Below are 15,459 nucleotides of genomic sequence, written 5' to 3'. Positions count from 1 at the left end.
TTAAAACACACTTTCATGCCTTAACAGAGTACGAAACTGACTTAGAAATCTAGGGAGCAATGTACTCTTCTCCTTTATTCTAACTTTTTCTCACTGAAGAGATGATACCAATGTTTCTCCACTCTATTTTTATTTTCATTATAGACTGAGCTTCAATTTTTGATCCTCCCCTCTGTAAAATATTCACAGGAAACAAGACAAGTGAACTATAATGCTTGACTTTAAACTTTCATCATAACCAGAAATTGACAGTTTAAACACTTCAAATGTGATATGACTTTTTATTTTCATTACTTAACAAGTTTATTTAATTTGTGTTGTTGATTAATTAACATTGTTTCATTGTAACAGGTTGTTTATTTTTATTTTGTGTACGTTAATTAATAAGCATCCCAAATTATACCTTAGCTTAATTTTGCTATGTCTATGCTGATTATCTCCCCTAGATTTGAGTTTCTGTTGACAAAAGTGCCGCACAACCTTTGCCTCACAGGTACACGCACAGTTGCCCTTGTAGGGATGTCCATTGTCTTTTGAGACTGAACGGAGAGATTGATTCATTTTGTAACTAAACGATTTAAAAAATATATATGATTTCAATAAATATTCAATTAACAGTAAATAAAAATAAATGATTCAAGTTACACTGCTGTGAGAAATATACGCATACATTTTTTTTAGTAAGAACTGATACACCGATCACCTATTCTACACTCCTACGAAGATTCTGCTACATAAGCTGTCATGATAACCTGTATTACATGTTGACGATGTTGTGAAGAAATGTATCATTCCAATATAATAAGATAGAAAACTATTTAACTCTGATAATAAATTGTTTGTTTATGTATACTGAAATGAAAGAAGTTAGCATAAAGTTAGTAGCTGAAATTATATGTATATAAATATATATATATAAGTCTCCCTTCTTGGATAGAGTTCTGGTGATATTGTCAGCTGCTTGCTAAGCAATATGCAAAGCTCTTTGTAAACAAACTAATCGAACACTTCAAAAATAGCAAATAAAATGTTTATATAAATCGATATTTAAAGATATTTGTGGACGCTGATCGCATGGGCTTTTTTTTTTACGTGGAGGTCACCACTTATCAAGACCCAGAAGCCACTCGGGGATAAGGGGCTGGAGAATAGAACTGCTGACTATCAACTAGATGGTTGTAGGTTTGATCCCTGGCTCAGGATGAGTGCTAGTCTAGCTGCACTGATGTGTCATGATACAGTGAAACATCTGTGGAGAACTATATATATGTGTATGTACTATTAATGATCCAAAATTGTATTAATTTAAGTGAGTATCTCAATACTTATACGACATAATCACATTGACACACTGGTTCCCATTAGATCACCAAAGCTAAGCAACGTTGAGCCTGGTCAGTATTAAAATGAGTGATCATTTGGAAATTCCAGGTGTTGTATGTGTTCTATGCTTATCTTGGCATTGTCTCCAGTCATCCTGGACCTCTCCTTGCCACTGGACTCAAACAGTGCCAATTCAGGAGAAATGTGGTTGGAGATTGTGCAACCTTTGCCTCACAATTACACACACAGCTATCCTTACAGGGGTTATACATAATCTCTTGACCGAAGACAGCGATCAATATATCTCAATACAATTCTTACTTTGCTTTTCCCCTGATAGACACAGCACACAGCAGGTTTTCATGAACTACACGTCTTGTATTAAAATCTTTCAGTTTTCAATCCTCTGCTTGATTCTTGCTTTTTTAGTAAAAAGCTTTTCTAGTGACATGGAGCATCAGAAAAAGTAGGAGTATTGCACTTCTATTCATCTTTACTTTTTTCCTACCACCAAAATCTTTCACTTTGCCCAGGCACTTCTTAGTAAACTATTAATTCCATAACTCGTTCACCTCAGAAATAGACACCAATGAGTGATATTGACAAGTTCCAGTGCGCCAACCTCAATCATCTATCTGATTTCTATCAACCTTCACCGTATCCCCAGAATCCAGCTCATGTAAAAATAGAATTTATACTAGAATTTATAGCTCTGTTCTAAAATTATTAAAATTCATACAATCTATATTTTTGTAAAAAAATGTTTGAGACAGCTGATTGATTGTCTAAATGAAAATTGATTCTCTAATATCTAAATTCTGACACCATTTTGTCATACTACATTTTGGTCAAGTAGAATGATTTGAAATTAGTACTAGAAAAATACCACCAAAACATTATCTAACACAGAGTCATCGAAAGGCCAATTCTCGGCAAAGGTATTAAAAAGTCACCTGAGTAGTAAAGTTATTTTCTCTCTTCTTCTGGTTCTGTACAACTTACCTGTACATTGGTTTTGGCGTTTTGGCTACTGAACGCCGCGAAAGGGTCAGCATTTGATTTTTTACTTGGATTTGAAAAAGCGCTTTCAAAAGGGTCACCACCAACTTGGCTAAATGGATCATCCTAGCAACAAAAACGAGAAAGTTAGTCAGTGTCTGAAGATGAGAGCCATAGTGCTTTGGAGAGGCAAGACGCGATCAAGGTAGGTGGATGGAAAAAGGAGAGGCTACTATAAAGATTTCATGGGTGAAGCAGGGATTAAAGAGCTCTTCGCAAAATTTTCATATTCCTTGAATCCTGGTTCAACATGTTATCCTCCTGTTTTCCAAAACTGTGTAATTTAATATCTTGCCTAAAGAACTCGCCTAATTTGCATCCAAAATAATTGGCCTATAATCTATTTCCAAATTTGCCCGTAATCTACATCCAAAATAATTTGCTTACAGTCTACATGCAAATTTGCTTCTAACCTGAATCCAAAATAATGTGCCTATATTATACATCCAAATTAATTTGCCTACAATCTACATCTAAATTAATTTGCCTATGGTCTACATCCAAAATAATTTGTCTATAATCTACATCCGAAATAATTTGCCTAGAGTTTATATCTGAAATAATTTGCTTATAATCCATGTCCCAAATAATTTTGGCATCTTGTGCCTTTTTTTCAGTTTCTGATGCCTTCTCCTTTAATGTTTCATAGGAAATTCTAATTGATCAGATTTTCTCACCATACTTGATTGACAAGAGATGTGAATGGTCACTTCATTTTTTTCCTCATTACAATTATATTCTCCTCTCTCATGTCCTTCAAGCTATTATATTCAAAATAACAATTCCAGTAACCTTATGGTGTCATAGAATTCTCACCTCAAATGTAGTAAGACAAAACATCCTTTTCAAATATCAGATTGAATAATTCACGAAAGAATCTGTGAGGGATAATAAAAATAAACTGATCATGGAATTCTGTCCAAAATCATTTCAACCCTTTTTCCTAGAAATCACAATTCACATTTGCATAACAAGTGCAGTTGCTTTGTTACACTTATTGATAATCTAACATAATACTGATTGTGTGTCAGGGTTTTTGTTTTCTTTCTTTGTCGTTTTTTTGTTTTTCAAATTTTGACTGTAAAATTGTAAATATTTCATGATGAAAAATAGTTCAACAGTTCTGTAAAGTTCTGCTAAATAATCCATGGTGCCATCGAAACACTAAAATTCTATTTCTGTTAAGAACTTCTGTTCACATAATATTCTGCAGCAAAATATTACAAACATTGAGAGGGCTTTCCTATAAGAATTGAAATAATAAAATAATATTAATTTAAAGAATTTTTAATTAAAAAAATCATATTTTAGAATCTAATCGTATAAAAATATGCTTTTTCTTTTAATGCATATAAATGTTATATAGCATCACGAAGATATAATTTTATATTATTGCATTCTGAAATACATTCATATAATATATAAAGTAAAGTCAATCTATTGTTTTTTTTACATTAATAATTATTTTAATAAAAGATAGATAATGTTTTTAAAAGGTTAATGTAATTTGCTTGAAGCATTGTCTAGTGTGTATATAAAGGTAATTTAAAGACGACAATAAAATGCAGATGTGTAACAGATAAACACAAGCTGAAGCAAATTGAGACATAAAACAGTGGAATGAGCTATGAAGATTCACCTTTTATGAATACAATATTTATATGTAGTGTTTTTTTTTTTAATATACTTTTAACATTGCATTCTTACTTGTGTCAGTGTGGTCTGATTGAAGTTCCAAATCAGTACGATATTTCTAAAATGATAACATAATTTGATTGATGTATTCACAAAAATCAATTTAAAGAGTAAATCTGGTAAATTCCAATTAATATATAGATATTCACATTATTTGGATTCTTCGGACCACTGTTCCTATCTGGAGTGTTATTTTCACATTTCGGTCGGTGTAACCTCTGATTTTCTTCAGATGTGTCTTGTTAAACTCGGAAATCTGCATGGAATTTTGAACAGAAATCTTTAGCAAATACACACAGGTAGCATGTTCTCGTTCTATCAGCCACTACTGGGTAGAGGCCCTAAGCAATCCACAATTGTATTTTGAGTGGCAGCTGCACTAAAGATTGAACTTTCAACCTCCAAAAGTGTGTAATTTTACAACTAAATTTTACCAAGTACATTATCCACTATGCTATGTCCTTACAGATAGAATGAGAGTATGCTACCCCAGTGGATTAAATAAAAGGGCTCCATTCAAAATTCCATGCAGATTTTCAAGTTTGACAGAAAGATTCCAGAGTTCAAGATACACCTGAAGAAGGTCAGAGGTTACATCGACCAAAACGTTGTGAAAATAACACTAAAGATGACAACAGTAGTTTAAAGACCCCATACAATACGAATAATCCAAATTTTATATGTGTAATACTAATCCAAGATGAATTTTGTTTGTGTATCCTGAAATTATAACCAAATATAATGGCCAAGACATTCATATTTTGTGGGCATATCATATTTCACCTTGAGAGACAAGGATGATGATTTTCTTTTGATCAACTCAAGTATTATTCTTGAAGAAGGAGACAATATCGATTTAAATGTTAAACTAGATTTTTTTTTATATCAATAGAGTTCTAATTCCTTAACTAGAACTTTGCTTTGAACTATTTCCATAAAAATAAATTCAAAATAATAATAAAAGAATGATCTTATAAAGGTATTTTTGGATTCTATCTGATGAAATATTTAATAGAATATGATCAGTATATCCATATCGTCTGTGAGATTGTAAAGTAATTGTATATGTATTTTTTTGAATTAAAAGATGAAATAGAATCATTGATTAAAGCCAGAGATGCCAAAGTAAAATTAATAAATAAATTTATAAATATTCGATTAAGAGTCAATATTTACAAATTTGTTCAAGTTTTTTTGTTTTTTGGTCCATATTGATCAATAGTTGATTATAAACTCGGGTAGGAAAATTAGGATTTCTAAGAAGAATTGGAAAATAAAATTTTAAAAAAAAAAAAATGGTATCCTATTTTTTTCTTTGTGTGTTTTTTTTTTGTAATATTAAGAGCATAAAGTATACCATGATATTAAGAAGGAAAAGGAATTAAGATTGAAATTTATAGATTAAAATAAAACAAAAGTGTTGAAGAAAAAAAAATGGTAAAAAAAATGAACAAAAAAATGGTAAAAAAGAGAAAGGAATTGTAAAAAGAAAATGGTAAAAAAGAAATGGTTTAAAAAAGAACAGTGAGAAAGCGATGGTAAAAAAGAAGTTGTAAAAATAAATGATAAAGATAGAAAAAATAGAATGAAAAAAAGAAGTTATAAAAAAAATGGAAAATAGAGATGATAAAAAAAAGGGGAAATGGTTAAAAAAAATGGTAAAGAAATAGAGAGAATGGTTAAAAAGAATAGGTAATATGTCCAGAGAAGCAGTTACATATAAGCACAGCTGCCTTTATTGCGTGAATTAAGATTAGGTTATCACGTGACAATAGCACAAAAACGTGTTGATGCAAAAAATGCTAAACATTACAATCAAAAACAAAAACACATCATGCTTTTTATGGTGTGACATTGATTAGCATGCCAGTAAGTACCTCACCAAACTGCATCTTCCATTGGAAAAGACAATGATGAAAGGAGGGAAGGAGTCTAAACTGACCATAACTTTACCAACACAATTTTTTAGGTTTATTTGATAGAGCACGAGGTAGTCTTTAAACAAAAAAAAAAAAAACTTTATAGATTCTTTATTCACAAAATTAAAAACAGTGAACACATGTTGTAATAACTTATTATTTCAACCATAAGTCATTTGTTTTTTCAAAATTACTCCAGACAAGGCATGAAACTATTTGATGTAAAAAGCTAAAATATAATACTTCAAACTAAAAAACTAGTCAACAATAAGTGTTAAATTAATAGATTTTGATCCCGTAAAAAGCAGTTCTCCTCCTTTAGAAACATCGCTCATGGAATGTGAAGATTATAGGAGAAAATAAGGAATGTGAAAGTTATGAGACTGCCGAAAGTAAACCCAAAGTCTATTTTCTACTTTCCTAAATAAGTGGGTGGAGGGGTTGGAAGAAAGAATTTTGGATTGACTTATCTATAAGTCTATATATACTTTAGTAAATAACTAAATTTGATTAAATCAAAAAAAAAAAATCTCAGAAATTCAAACCATTATTTTCTCATTGAAAATTTATGGGATAATTTTTGGAGCAATATTAATAATCCTTTTCTCTAAATTCAAATTGGGATTTACAAGATTTTATTTATTTGATTTTTTTTTTGGGGGGGGGGGTAATTAATAGAAATTCTTGGATATAATTTCACAAAACTATTAACACATGCGTGTATCTTCTTACAAGCTATATCTATCAACTTTGGTAAAGTTAATTTCGTATTTTTTATTTGTGAAATCACATTCTTCAACATTAAAGGGCCAAGAAAAATTGGGTGTTTTGATAAACTTAATTTGGATATTTCATGCCGCATACATGATTTAATGACAATGCAAAAGAAATGGACATATTTGTTTCATTATTCATGGTATAAAATGTGCAATGAATACCAAGAGAAATGAAAAGAAGCCTTATAAAATATGAAATCAACCTGAAGAAGGATAAAAGAGATCCTTTAAACTATGAAACGAATCGTAAACCGATTAAAAAGAAACTCTATAATTATATTATTATACTAGTTATTTCTTTAGAAGTGGAAAGCCTAATTTTTGAAATTCCATGGTATAAAGAAAAAAATATTTTTATATTCTTTGTTTGAACATTTGACGGACTAATAAATAACGTAAATTTTATTTTTCATTTATATTCAACAAGCATCATTGATCATGTTACCATCTAAATACATCTTCATACTTGAAAATCAACTTGACTATTCTTTTTTGCATTTACATACATTTCTATATAATCGTTCAAACATTACTTTCTTTCAAACTTTGAAGCTTCCAACTTTTGTGCTTACTAGCAAATTATAGCTAGTTTATATAAAAATTCCTTTTGCTAACCATTTCCCTCTGATGAAAACAGCCACATTTTTAAACTCCATGGAATAAGGAAATAATTATCTTTGTCTTGTATTCCTTGTGTACGAACAATAAATGTTGTAAATCATAATTTGCAAAATCTTAACTCCTTTCATATACATACAGGGTGCGGCAGAAATACCTCCTCCATGAACTTATGCAAGTTCCAATGATGTTTTCATTTAGCTAATAACATACAATTTTTTTTTTCAGGTACCCTCATCAAGCAATATGGTTTGGACTGGTGCACATTGTGCTTTTACTGTAGAAATGTTTTTGAAGAATGGTGAATCTGAATTTACAGCAAAGAGAGAGTTCAGACTTTATTGCAAGTTAGGACAGCATAGTGCTGTTCCAGATAAAAAGTCAATACAGCTATGGGTTACAAATTTCAGAGCTACAGGTTTGACTTTTATAAGAAAGCCACCTGGAAGGTCTCAAAGCGTTTGAACACTAGACAGTATTCAAGCTGTGAGACTTTCTATTACTCAATCTTCTAACGTTCAGCTTACAAACATGCCTTGACCTTGGGATTGTCTGATTGAACAGTCAGAATGAATTCTACAGTTCCATTCATACAAATTAATGATTAATCAGAAACTGCATGAACGCAGCTAGGAAAATTGCATGTCAAAATGTGGAAAAATTCTGCTGCACCTTGTGTGTGTATGTGTGTGTGTGTGTATATATATATATATATATATATATATATATATATATATATAGAGAGAGAGAGAGAGAGAGAGAGAGAGTCATCCACATACAGTACTGTTTTGCTGTTTCACAGCTCATCAGAGCAGCTAGACAAGAAACTACCTCAAGCCAAAATCCAAACCTAATTGCCCAAACAACAGTCGGAGCTTCTAACCATTGCGCTATATGGCTGCTGCTATGCAGGCAGTGAATTAACAAGGTTTTGATATTGTTCAAATACCTAAGCTCAATTTGTTTACACAAGAGCATCGCTTCATACGATAATGGTAATTTGTGTGTGTGTGTGTGTGTGTGTGTGTGTATATATATATATATATATATGTGCACTTTCCTTGTAGCACATTGAAATGAAACATTCTTAGAAGCAAGTGTTACATCAATTTTTGGATATAAGAACAGCACCTGAACTTTTACGAAAAAAAAAATGGAAAAAGAAAAACTTGATATGTACATCAAAATGCTAAGAGCTGCTCTTAACATCTACTGTAGTAGCACACAACAGGGGAGCAACTTTACTACTATCACAGATCTCAGCCTTGATCAGAAAGAGAAGAACCAGATTTGTTAGTTACAGCTGGAGGGATAATGGTGCAATCGTTAGTGGCGTTCTTTCGTATATGCGAAAACAAAGATGTGGTTTAGTAGGAAGACGGCATAGAACTCACATCAAGCTTGATTTGATTTGAGGTAATAGTTACTCAGGATGAGTTGAACCAACTCCTCCCATAAGACACACAGCATCCCAGATGAATGCAGACCATGCATAATAAATTTGCAGTGGTCAAGATAATGATGAGCAGCCAATCCTAGGACCCGTGGTGAACACTGCAGACAAGTGGACCAGAGCTAGATCCAATGTCGGTTTTCATGGTGTGTAATCACATCTTCAGCTGACCTTGTGGCCATCTTCATTGATCTCAAAGCAGTTTTGAAGCTATTGCTTTGTGGGTACACTCTCCTGGGTTGCAGCATGCAGCTTGGCCGAACCATCAAAGTTTCTTCTTTAAAAGAAATTGATCAAGGGAGATAATCCTGCATCATGTCTCAATTTGGATATTGGAGACAAAATGATGCCAGCAAAACCATAAAATTAAGCGACTAATAGAAGAATCACAATGCACCTATGAAAACTTTCCTGGTGTCATGGAAGATAGAGTGAGATGGTAGATCAATGATGCTACTATGATTAGATCATACAGTACAGTCAGTCAGCGGACATTCTGATTATTAGGTTGAGCCTTTTCTGGTGCAGCTTCATATTTTGCATGAGTTACTGCATTTTTGAAGAAGCTATTAAAATAAAAGGTGTTTTGGCATCTAGGGACCTTTACAGTGAAGAGGTGGGATTTTGTTGCTAGATAAGTTTGTTGGGTTATGTACATCAAGTGGATACAAGTTCAATGAATTTATCAGAGCACATTCCATTAACGTACCTGTAAATCAAGCACAGAGATGCAACATTACGGCAATGGGACAGGGGTTAGAGCTTGGTTGATAGTGTGGGACTTTTTAGATTGGAGACATTTTCTTGGGCCCTGTTTAAGAGGGAGAGACTAGTGATGGATGTGATGGATGCATTAGCGCAGATTTTATAATACACTAGACTACCCGTGACCCGTTGGGTCAGTATGTTATATTAGCTATAGAATTCATGTATGAGCATGACACTTGTGATGTAAAGAAAATAATTTTTTTTTTGACATAACAGAAACATTTCTATGAAAGTATATTAAAATGAAAAAAGAATATAGATAGATTTCTATGAGTCGTTCTGCTTATCATAATTGATTATTTTTGAAAAAAAAAATTTTTCAGTTACTGAATTATAAATGGTTGGCCATACTTATAGGTAAATGTGCACTGAACAGATACCATAATACTTATTATAGTTAAATTCAAATTTTATATATATCTGCTTTTTTTTTTTTTTTTTTTTTAATCATTCATTTCTGTATTACATTTAAGTTATTTTAAACCCCACTCTTCCCATGTTAAATAATAATTTCGAAATAATGTTAATATTTCAGTATGCAGGTCATGCGCACATGCGCAACCGAATGTCGTAAACCGGAAAGTGGGTTACATACATTGTTACAAGATCATTTGAGTTTTATAATTATATATATATATAAATTCTCAATTTTATCTTGATATGTAAGTTCAGAACATTGATATTCTTTATACCCTTCTTTTTATTCATCCAATATTGTATAGGTATTTTAATTATGTTTCTTAATACATTCATACAACGAATAAAAAAAAATTGTCCATTTTTTTTTGGTTATTTCACTCAACTTAATGTTTTTTTTTCTTTATTCACGTTTTCTTTTAACAAAACGAATAGTTAAAAAAAAAAAAAAAAGATAGAAAAGCTCGTTTAACCAATTCCCATGAAAACCTCAACCTGTTTTTAGATGAAAGTTTGGTTTCTGAGGTACTTACCTCTTGCAGAGAAGTGCTTGAGGTGTTGTCCGAGACCTAAGGGCATACAAAGGCATGCAAATAACAAAATAAAAAACAGTCAAACACAAAACATTTCAAGCTTTCATTTTGTAAGCCACAAAACACACAACATTTAGTCTGGAAGAAAAGAAATGGTTAATATTAAAATGTACAATATGGTTTTCAACCAATAATTGTGATGAAAATATTTTGGTGTTTATTCAGATTGGCACTTATAGCAATAAACAAAAGTGAAGAAAAATTTTTGTATTGTACTTACTTGTCACGGATTGAAGATTGTATATTCAAAAAATCACAAAAATTTATCAAATAGCTGGGGTTTTTTATTTACGTAAAATGAATTCGCCATTTTTTTTACTAAATGACAGAAACAACCATATTTCTCTAAAGAATATAATAAGTGGGAAGTAATCAGTGATTATCTTGTCAGTTTCCATGTGAATTAGGACTGTCTGCACTTGTCCACCGATACATTAACTTCATTTTTTTCACCTTCATCTAAACAGTAAAATTTGATTTTCTTAAATATAAAAAAAAATACTTGATCAGATTATGTGACTTTTGGAATTTTTCATCTTCATTTCATGACTAGTACGTGCAGCATACAGACATTTCTGTATTTTCTTTAATCTTAAATGCCGGCTGTGCTAATCTGTATAAGCACCAATATTTCTATAGAAAAATGGATCCATTCAATCCACACATTTAGCGATGAAAATGTGTGATAGATTGATATTTACTTATACCTTCTTTTTATTTTATTTATTTATTTATTTTTTTTTTGAAAAAAAGGATAAACATCTTTAGTGCTTGTCAAGCTATAGTCGACAAATTGATTTTTTTAAATACATCATTTTAAGCAAAAAGAATATTGCATACTGAATTGTTATCTCGGAAACGTTAATATATCTAAAAATTACAAAAATTCATTGAGTAGAACAACTACTATTGTGTTTTTGGTAAAAAAAAAAAAAAAGTCTATTGCTATAGACAACTAATATTGCAACCATGACACAAATCTAAAATATTCCTTTCAGGGTGTTTAGACTCTTACCTTCTACTTTATAACATCTAAAGAAAAATGATTTTATCCAATTTTCCGTAAAAATTACTTTTCAATATAAATAACTTTCTACTCAATAATTTTTCATAATTTATAAATATATTACTATTTTCGGCATAACAGTTAACTATGTAATATTGTTTTTGCCATAAAGGACATATTTAAAAAATCGATCTGTCAACTGCATCGCAACAAGCAAAAATAAAAATAACATATGACGCCTTATTTTCTGGGGACGAAATAATACAGTATATTTTCTGGATTATATGAAAATGGATTGACAAAATATAAAACGATGTTTTCCAAGTTCAAAGGGGGTTAATTCCTTAGTTTAAATTTTTCTAAATAAACTAAAAAGTTTAAAGTAACACTTGCATTTTTTTTTTTCAATCAGATTTTTTTTTTTTTTTTTTCTTTTTACATGGTAGTTAGCACTTATCAAGGCTCGGAAGCCACTCAGGGATAAGGGTTATTGCGTGTGCAGTAATCAATGGGATAGTATCGTAGTAATCGTTAGTATTGGAGATTTGATAAAGTGTCTTACTTAAGGGGGCGGTTCATCAGGAATTTGTTTATGTTGGACTTGAAGACATTCAAGTTGTAGTCAGGTGAGAAACAGGAAAACGGAAGAGAGTTCCACAGGCATGCAGTTCTAAGAAAGAAGCTTTGTTCATGGAATGTACGTTTTGATTTTGGCACAGATAAAGAGTGGGGAAAATTATTGACAGTGGCTTCAGCTAGACGGATGTTTATCGTGAAAGATTGGCAAGGGGGGGCAGAGATTGGAGCTCAGACGAGCACTTGCCATGGAAGTAACGATAAAACAAAGACAGTAAGTTTATACTTAAAAAAAATGCACTTTAACCTAGAAACACATAGTCTCAGAGTTGAATAATTGTGTGGTAACTTCCTCTTTTAGAAACAAGATGGAAATTTATACTATGGAAAACAAAACAAAGAAGTGGTCAAAAAGCAAGCATATAATAAATAAATATCAAAGACAAGATAAGTTACTCTTCTACCTAATTGGATAAGTTTTTAGTGCTTTGACTTAAATCTTTTACTAAGTTAAAAAAACAAGTAGTGTTGAGTTTTATGCATAAACAAAAAAAAAAAGACCAACACAAGAGGGTCACATCTTTGGAGTCTAGATAATTGCTAAAAAATAGTAAATTAAACAAAATACAGGTAAAAACCCACCCAATAAATGTTGCTATGGCATTTATTGGGTGGGTTTCTCAGTATTTTTCTTGTTCTCATGTATTCCTCAATACTATTTGCTTTTTGAAATGAATAAACACTTTAAAATAAGAAAAAGCACTCAAAATTTATCCAACTAGGTAGAAGAGTAATTTATCTTAACATTAATAACTTGTTTTCTGACCATTTCTTTGGTTTGTTGCTTATAGCAAGAATGTCCCAAACAACAATTTTTAAAACAATTTTTTTTACATTGATAAAAAATAGAGGTATTCTTGTCTGAATTTTTTGGAATGAGGAATTATTTACATTGTTTTTGTTTGTTTCAGAATAATGTGCTTTCACAAGTGTTGGTAATTACACTTGGTGCTTGTCCAGAATTTCCTCTTTGAAAAGAGCAAGTCTATAAGTAGGAGGAAAACAGTCAGTAGAAAGAGAGTTCCACAAGCTTGCAATTCTGGGAAAGAAGCTACTGGAATAGGAAGCTGTATTAACATTAGGTATCAAAACAGCAAATTGATGGAAACCACTAGAATTCTGATGAATTGTCGTGCAACTGAGCATTGCACAAAATGATTTCATTATTGTTATTAGACAAATAAAAACAAAATGGCCGATACCCGAGAAGGAATCTAAAAGAATGACATGATTAATGGATTTCTAACTATTTTTTCAGATCTTGTTCATTAATAACAACATGTTCAATTCGTTCCACAAATGTTGTCTGCCGAAAATAATTAAAATATAAAAAAATTTTAATTCAACAGTTAGAAATATATTAATCATGATATTCTTCTAGAGTTTAGAGGCGGATCAGTCAAAATATAAATACCCATCACTTCCAACATAATAGCTGTACTGAGACTAAAGCCGCCTACAGGACTGCCAGCAACCACTGTAAAAGAGTAATAAAGAATCCAAGACAGTTGTATGCTCAGTCTATGAAGTCCAAAGTAGCTGAGCAGCAGCTTTGTTCCCACTAGTTTTAGCAAATAACAAACAGGGTCCTGAATAAAAGCATGTGCTCTATCCCAACCATCATCAATGGACCCGAGGTAATCTCGTCACTATTAGACAAAGCCATACTCTTGGCTAAGAACTTTGCAGCTAATTCTACTCTATGCAATAAGGGCCACTAACCTCCCATATTTCCTCCTATGTCTGAAAACACACTATGCGACATACAAATATTTTTGTGTGATCTTGCCAAGCTAATCAAAAACCTTGATTCCAGTAAAGTAACTAGCCCTGATGGCATTCCTAAGTGCTGAAAAAGCTTCAACCAGAACTAGCTCCAATATTTACAAAACTGTTTAAACGTTGCCTTAAGGAGAATTGCTTCCCAACACCCTGGAAAACCTCATCAGTATATCCTGTATTTAAAAATTCAGGTGATCGTTCATCTCCCTCTCAATACAGACCAATCAGTCTCCTGTGCATCATGAGTAAGTTGCTAGAATCTGTGTTAAATAGAGAAGTAGTCAACTACATTAGCAAAAATAAACCTCCTCAGTGGCATGCAATATGGTTTCTATTCTACTAGATCTACAGAAGATATGCTAGCAGTTATATCTCATAGGATTAGCAAATCTCTTGACGGAAGCTAACTTTCTAGGGTAATTGCTCTTGACATATCAAAGACCTTGGATAGGGTATGGCATAAAGGTCTACTCTACTAAACCTCCAACTACGATATAACTGGAAATTTATTTTCAATTATAAAATCATTTCTCTCTGATAGGTTTATAAGAGTAGTGGTTGATGGGCAGAAATCAGAAGCTCACAGTATTAATGCTGGAGTCCCTCAGAGATCCATCCTGGGCCCAACTTTCTTCCTGATCTACATCAATGATCTCACAAATCACATACTACGATCATTCGTAGACATTTATGCTGACGACACAACAATCTATGGCAACACTTCAAAGGCCATAGATGACCAAGTTCTCTCTGATTCTCTTTCCTCTCATCTTGAGCAGGTGGTGCAATGGAGAAACAGGTGGCTGGTTAATTTAATGCATTTAAATCCGTTCTGATCCCTGTCTGATATCAGTTGAAATGAATGGTTTCCGTCTTGGGGAGGCTCCATGTTTTGACAAGCTTATGGGTTTGACCTTTACTCCTGATCTGAGATGGAACACGTACATCAAATCTGTTGCCAAAGTTGCTGGGAAAATGGTGGGATCATTCTACCGTTCCAGTAGATATCTCACCGTTGATGCAATTCTCTTCTTATATAAGAGCCAAGTATGTTCGAAAATGGAGTACTTTTGCCACATCTGGGCAGGAGCTGCTAGACGCAGCTTAACCTGCTATGATACCTTCCCATTCACTACCATAAATTTGTTAATCCTTATCCTCGAGTGGCCTCTGGGCCTTGATAAGTGGTGACTCCTTTGTAAAAGAAAAAAAAAATGTGGATAATCAAAGAAAGGTATAAAAAAAAATTGAAAAAAAATCTAATTTTTCTTTTATCCTCTGTTTAAAAAATGAAACTATAGAAAGTACTTTCTCCTGTCACTACGCAATCTGGTCTAACCAGAAACTTGACTCAACTCAAGTCAATATTCACAAAGGATGAGTTGAGTAGACTCCTCCCATAGTATACACAGCA

The 15,459-nt window shown here is 32.1% G+C and overlaps 1 protein-coding gene and 1 pseudogene across 29 annotated transcripts in view; one reads left to right on the top strand and one right to left on the bottom strand.

Moving 5' to 3' along the window:
- Nucleotides 1–15,459, bottom strand: part of LOC145298823 (uncharacterized) — a 433,166-nt gene that overhangs the window by 95,872 nt on the left and 321,835 nt on the right. For 11 of the 29 annotated variants that reach the window (XM_080144346.1, XM_080144353.1, XM_080144348.1 and 8 more), the window contains 2 exons: nucleotides 10,562–10,597; nucleotides 2,326–2,448 (listed from right to left, as the gene is read on the bottom strand). The exons of 8 other annotated variants lie outside the window; for them this stretch is intronic. In XM_080144346.1, the coding sequence (XP_080000472.1) occupies nucleotides 2,326–2,448; nucleotides 10,562–10,597 (159 nt within the window). The remainder of the gene's footprint in view (nucleotides 1–2,325; nucleotides 2,449–10,561; nucleotides 10,598–15,459) is intronic. 10 more of the 29 variants (XM_080144347.1, XM_080144355.1, XM_080144349.1 and 7 more) reach the window with 2 other exon arrangements.
- On the top strand, nucleotides 1,326–1,443 carry LOC145242181 (5S ribosomal RNA; annotated as a pseudogene).

This window comes from Euprymna scolopes, chromosome 2 (genome assembly GCF_053919585.1).
Source record: "Euprymna scolopes isolate OS-2025 chromosome 2, ASM5391958v1, whole genome shotgun sequence".
Taxonomy (NCBI): domain Eukaryota; kingdom Metazoa; phylum Mollusca; class Cephalopoda; order Sepiida; family Sepiolidae; genus Euprymna; species Euprymna scolopes.
This window is presented reverse-complemented; position numbering and strand designations above follow the sequence as displayed.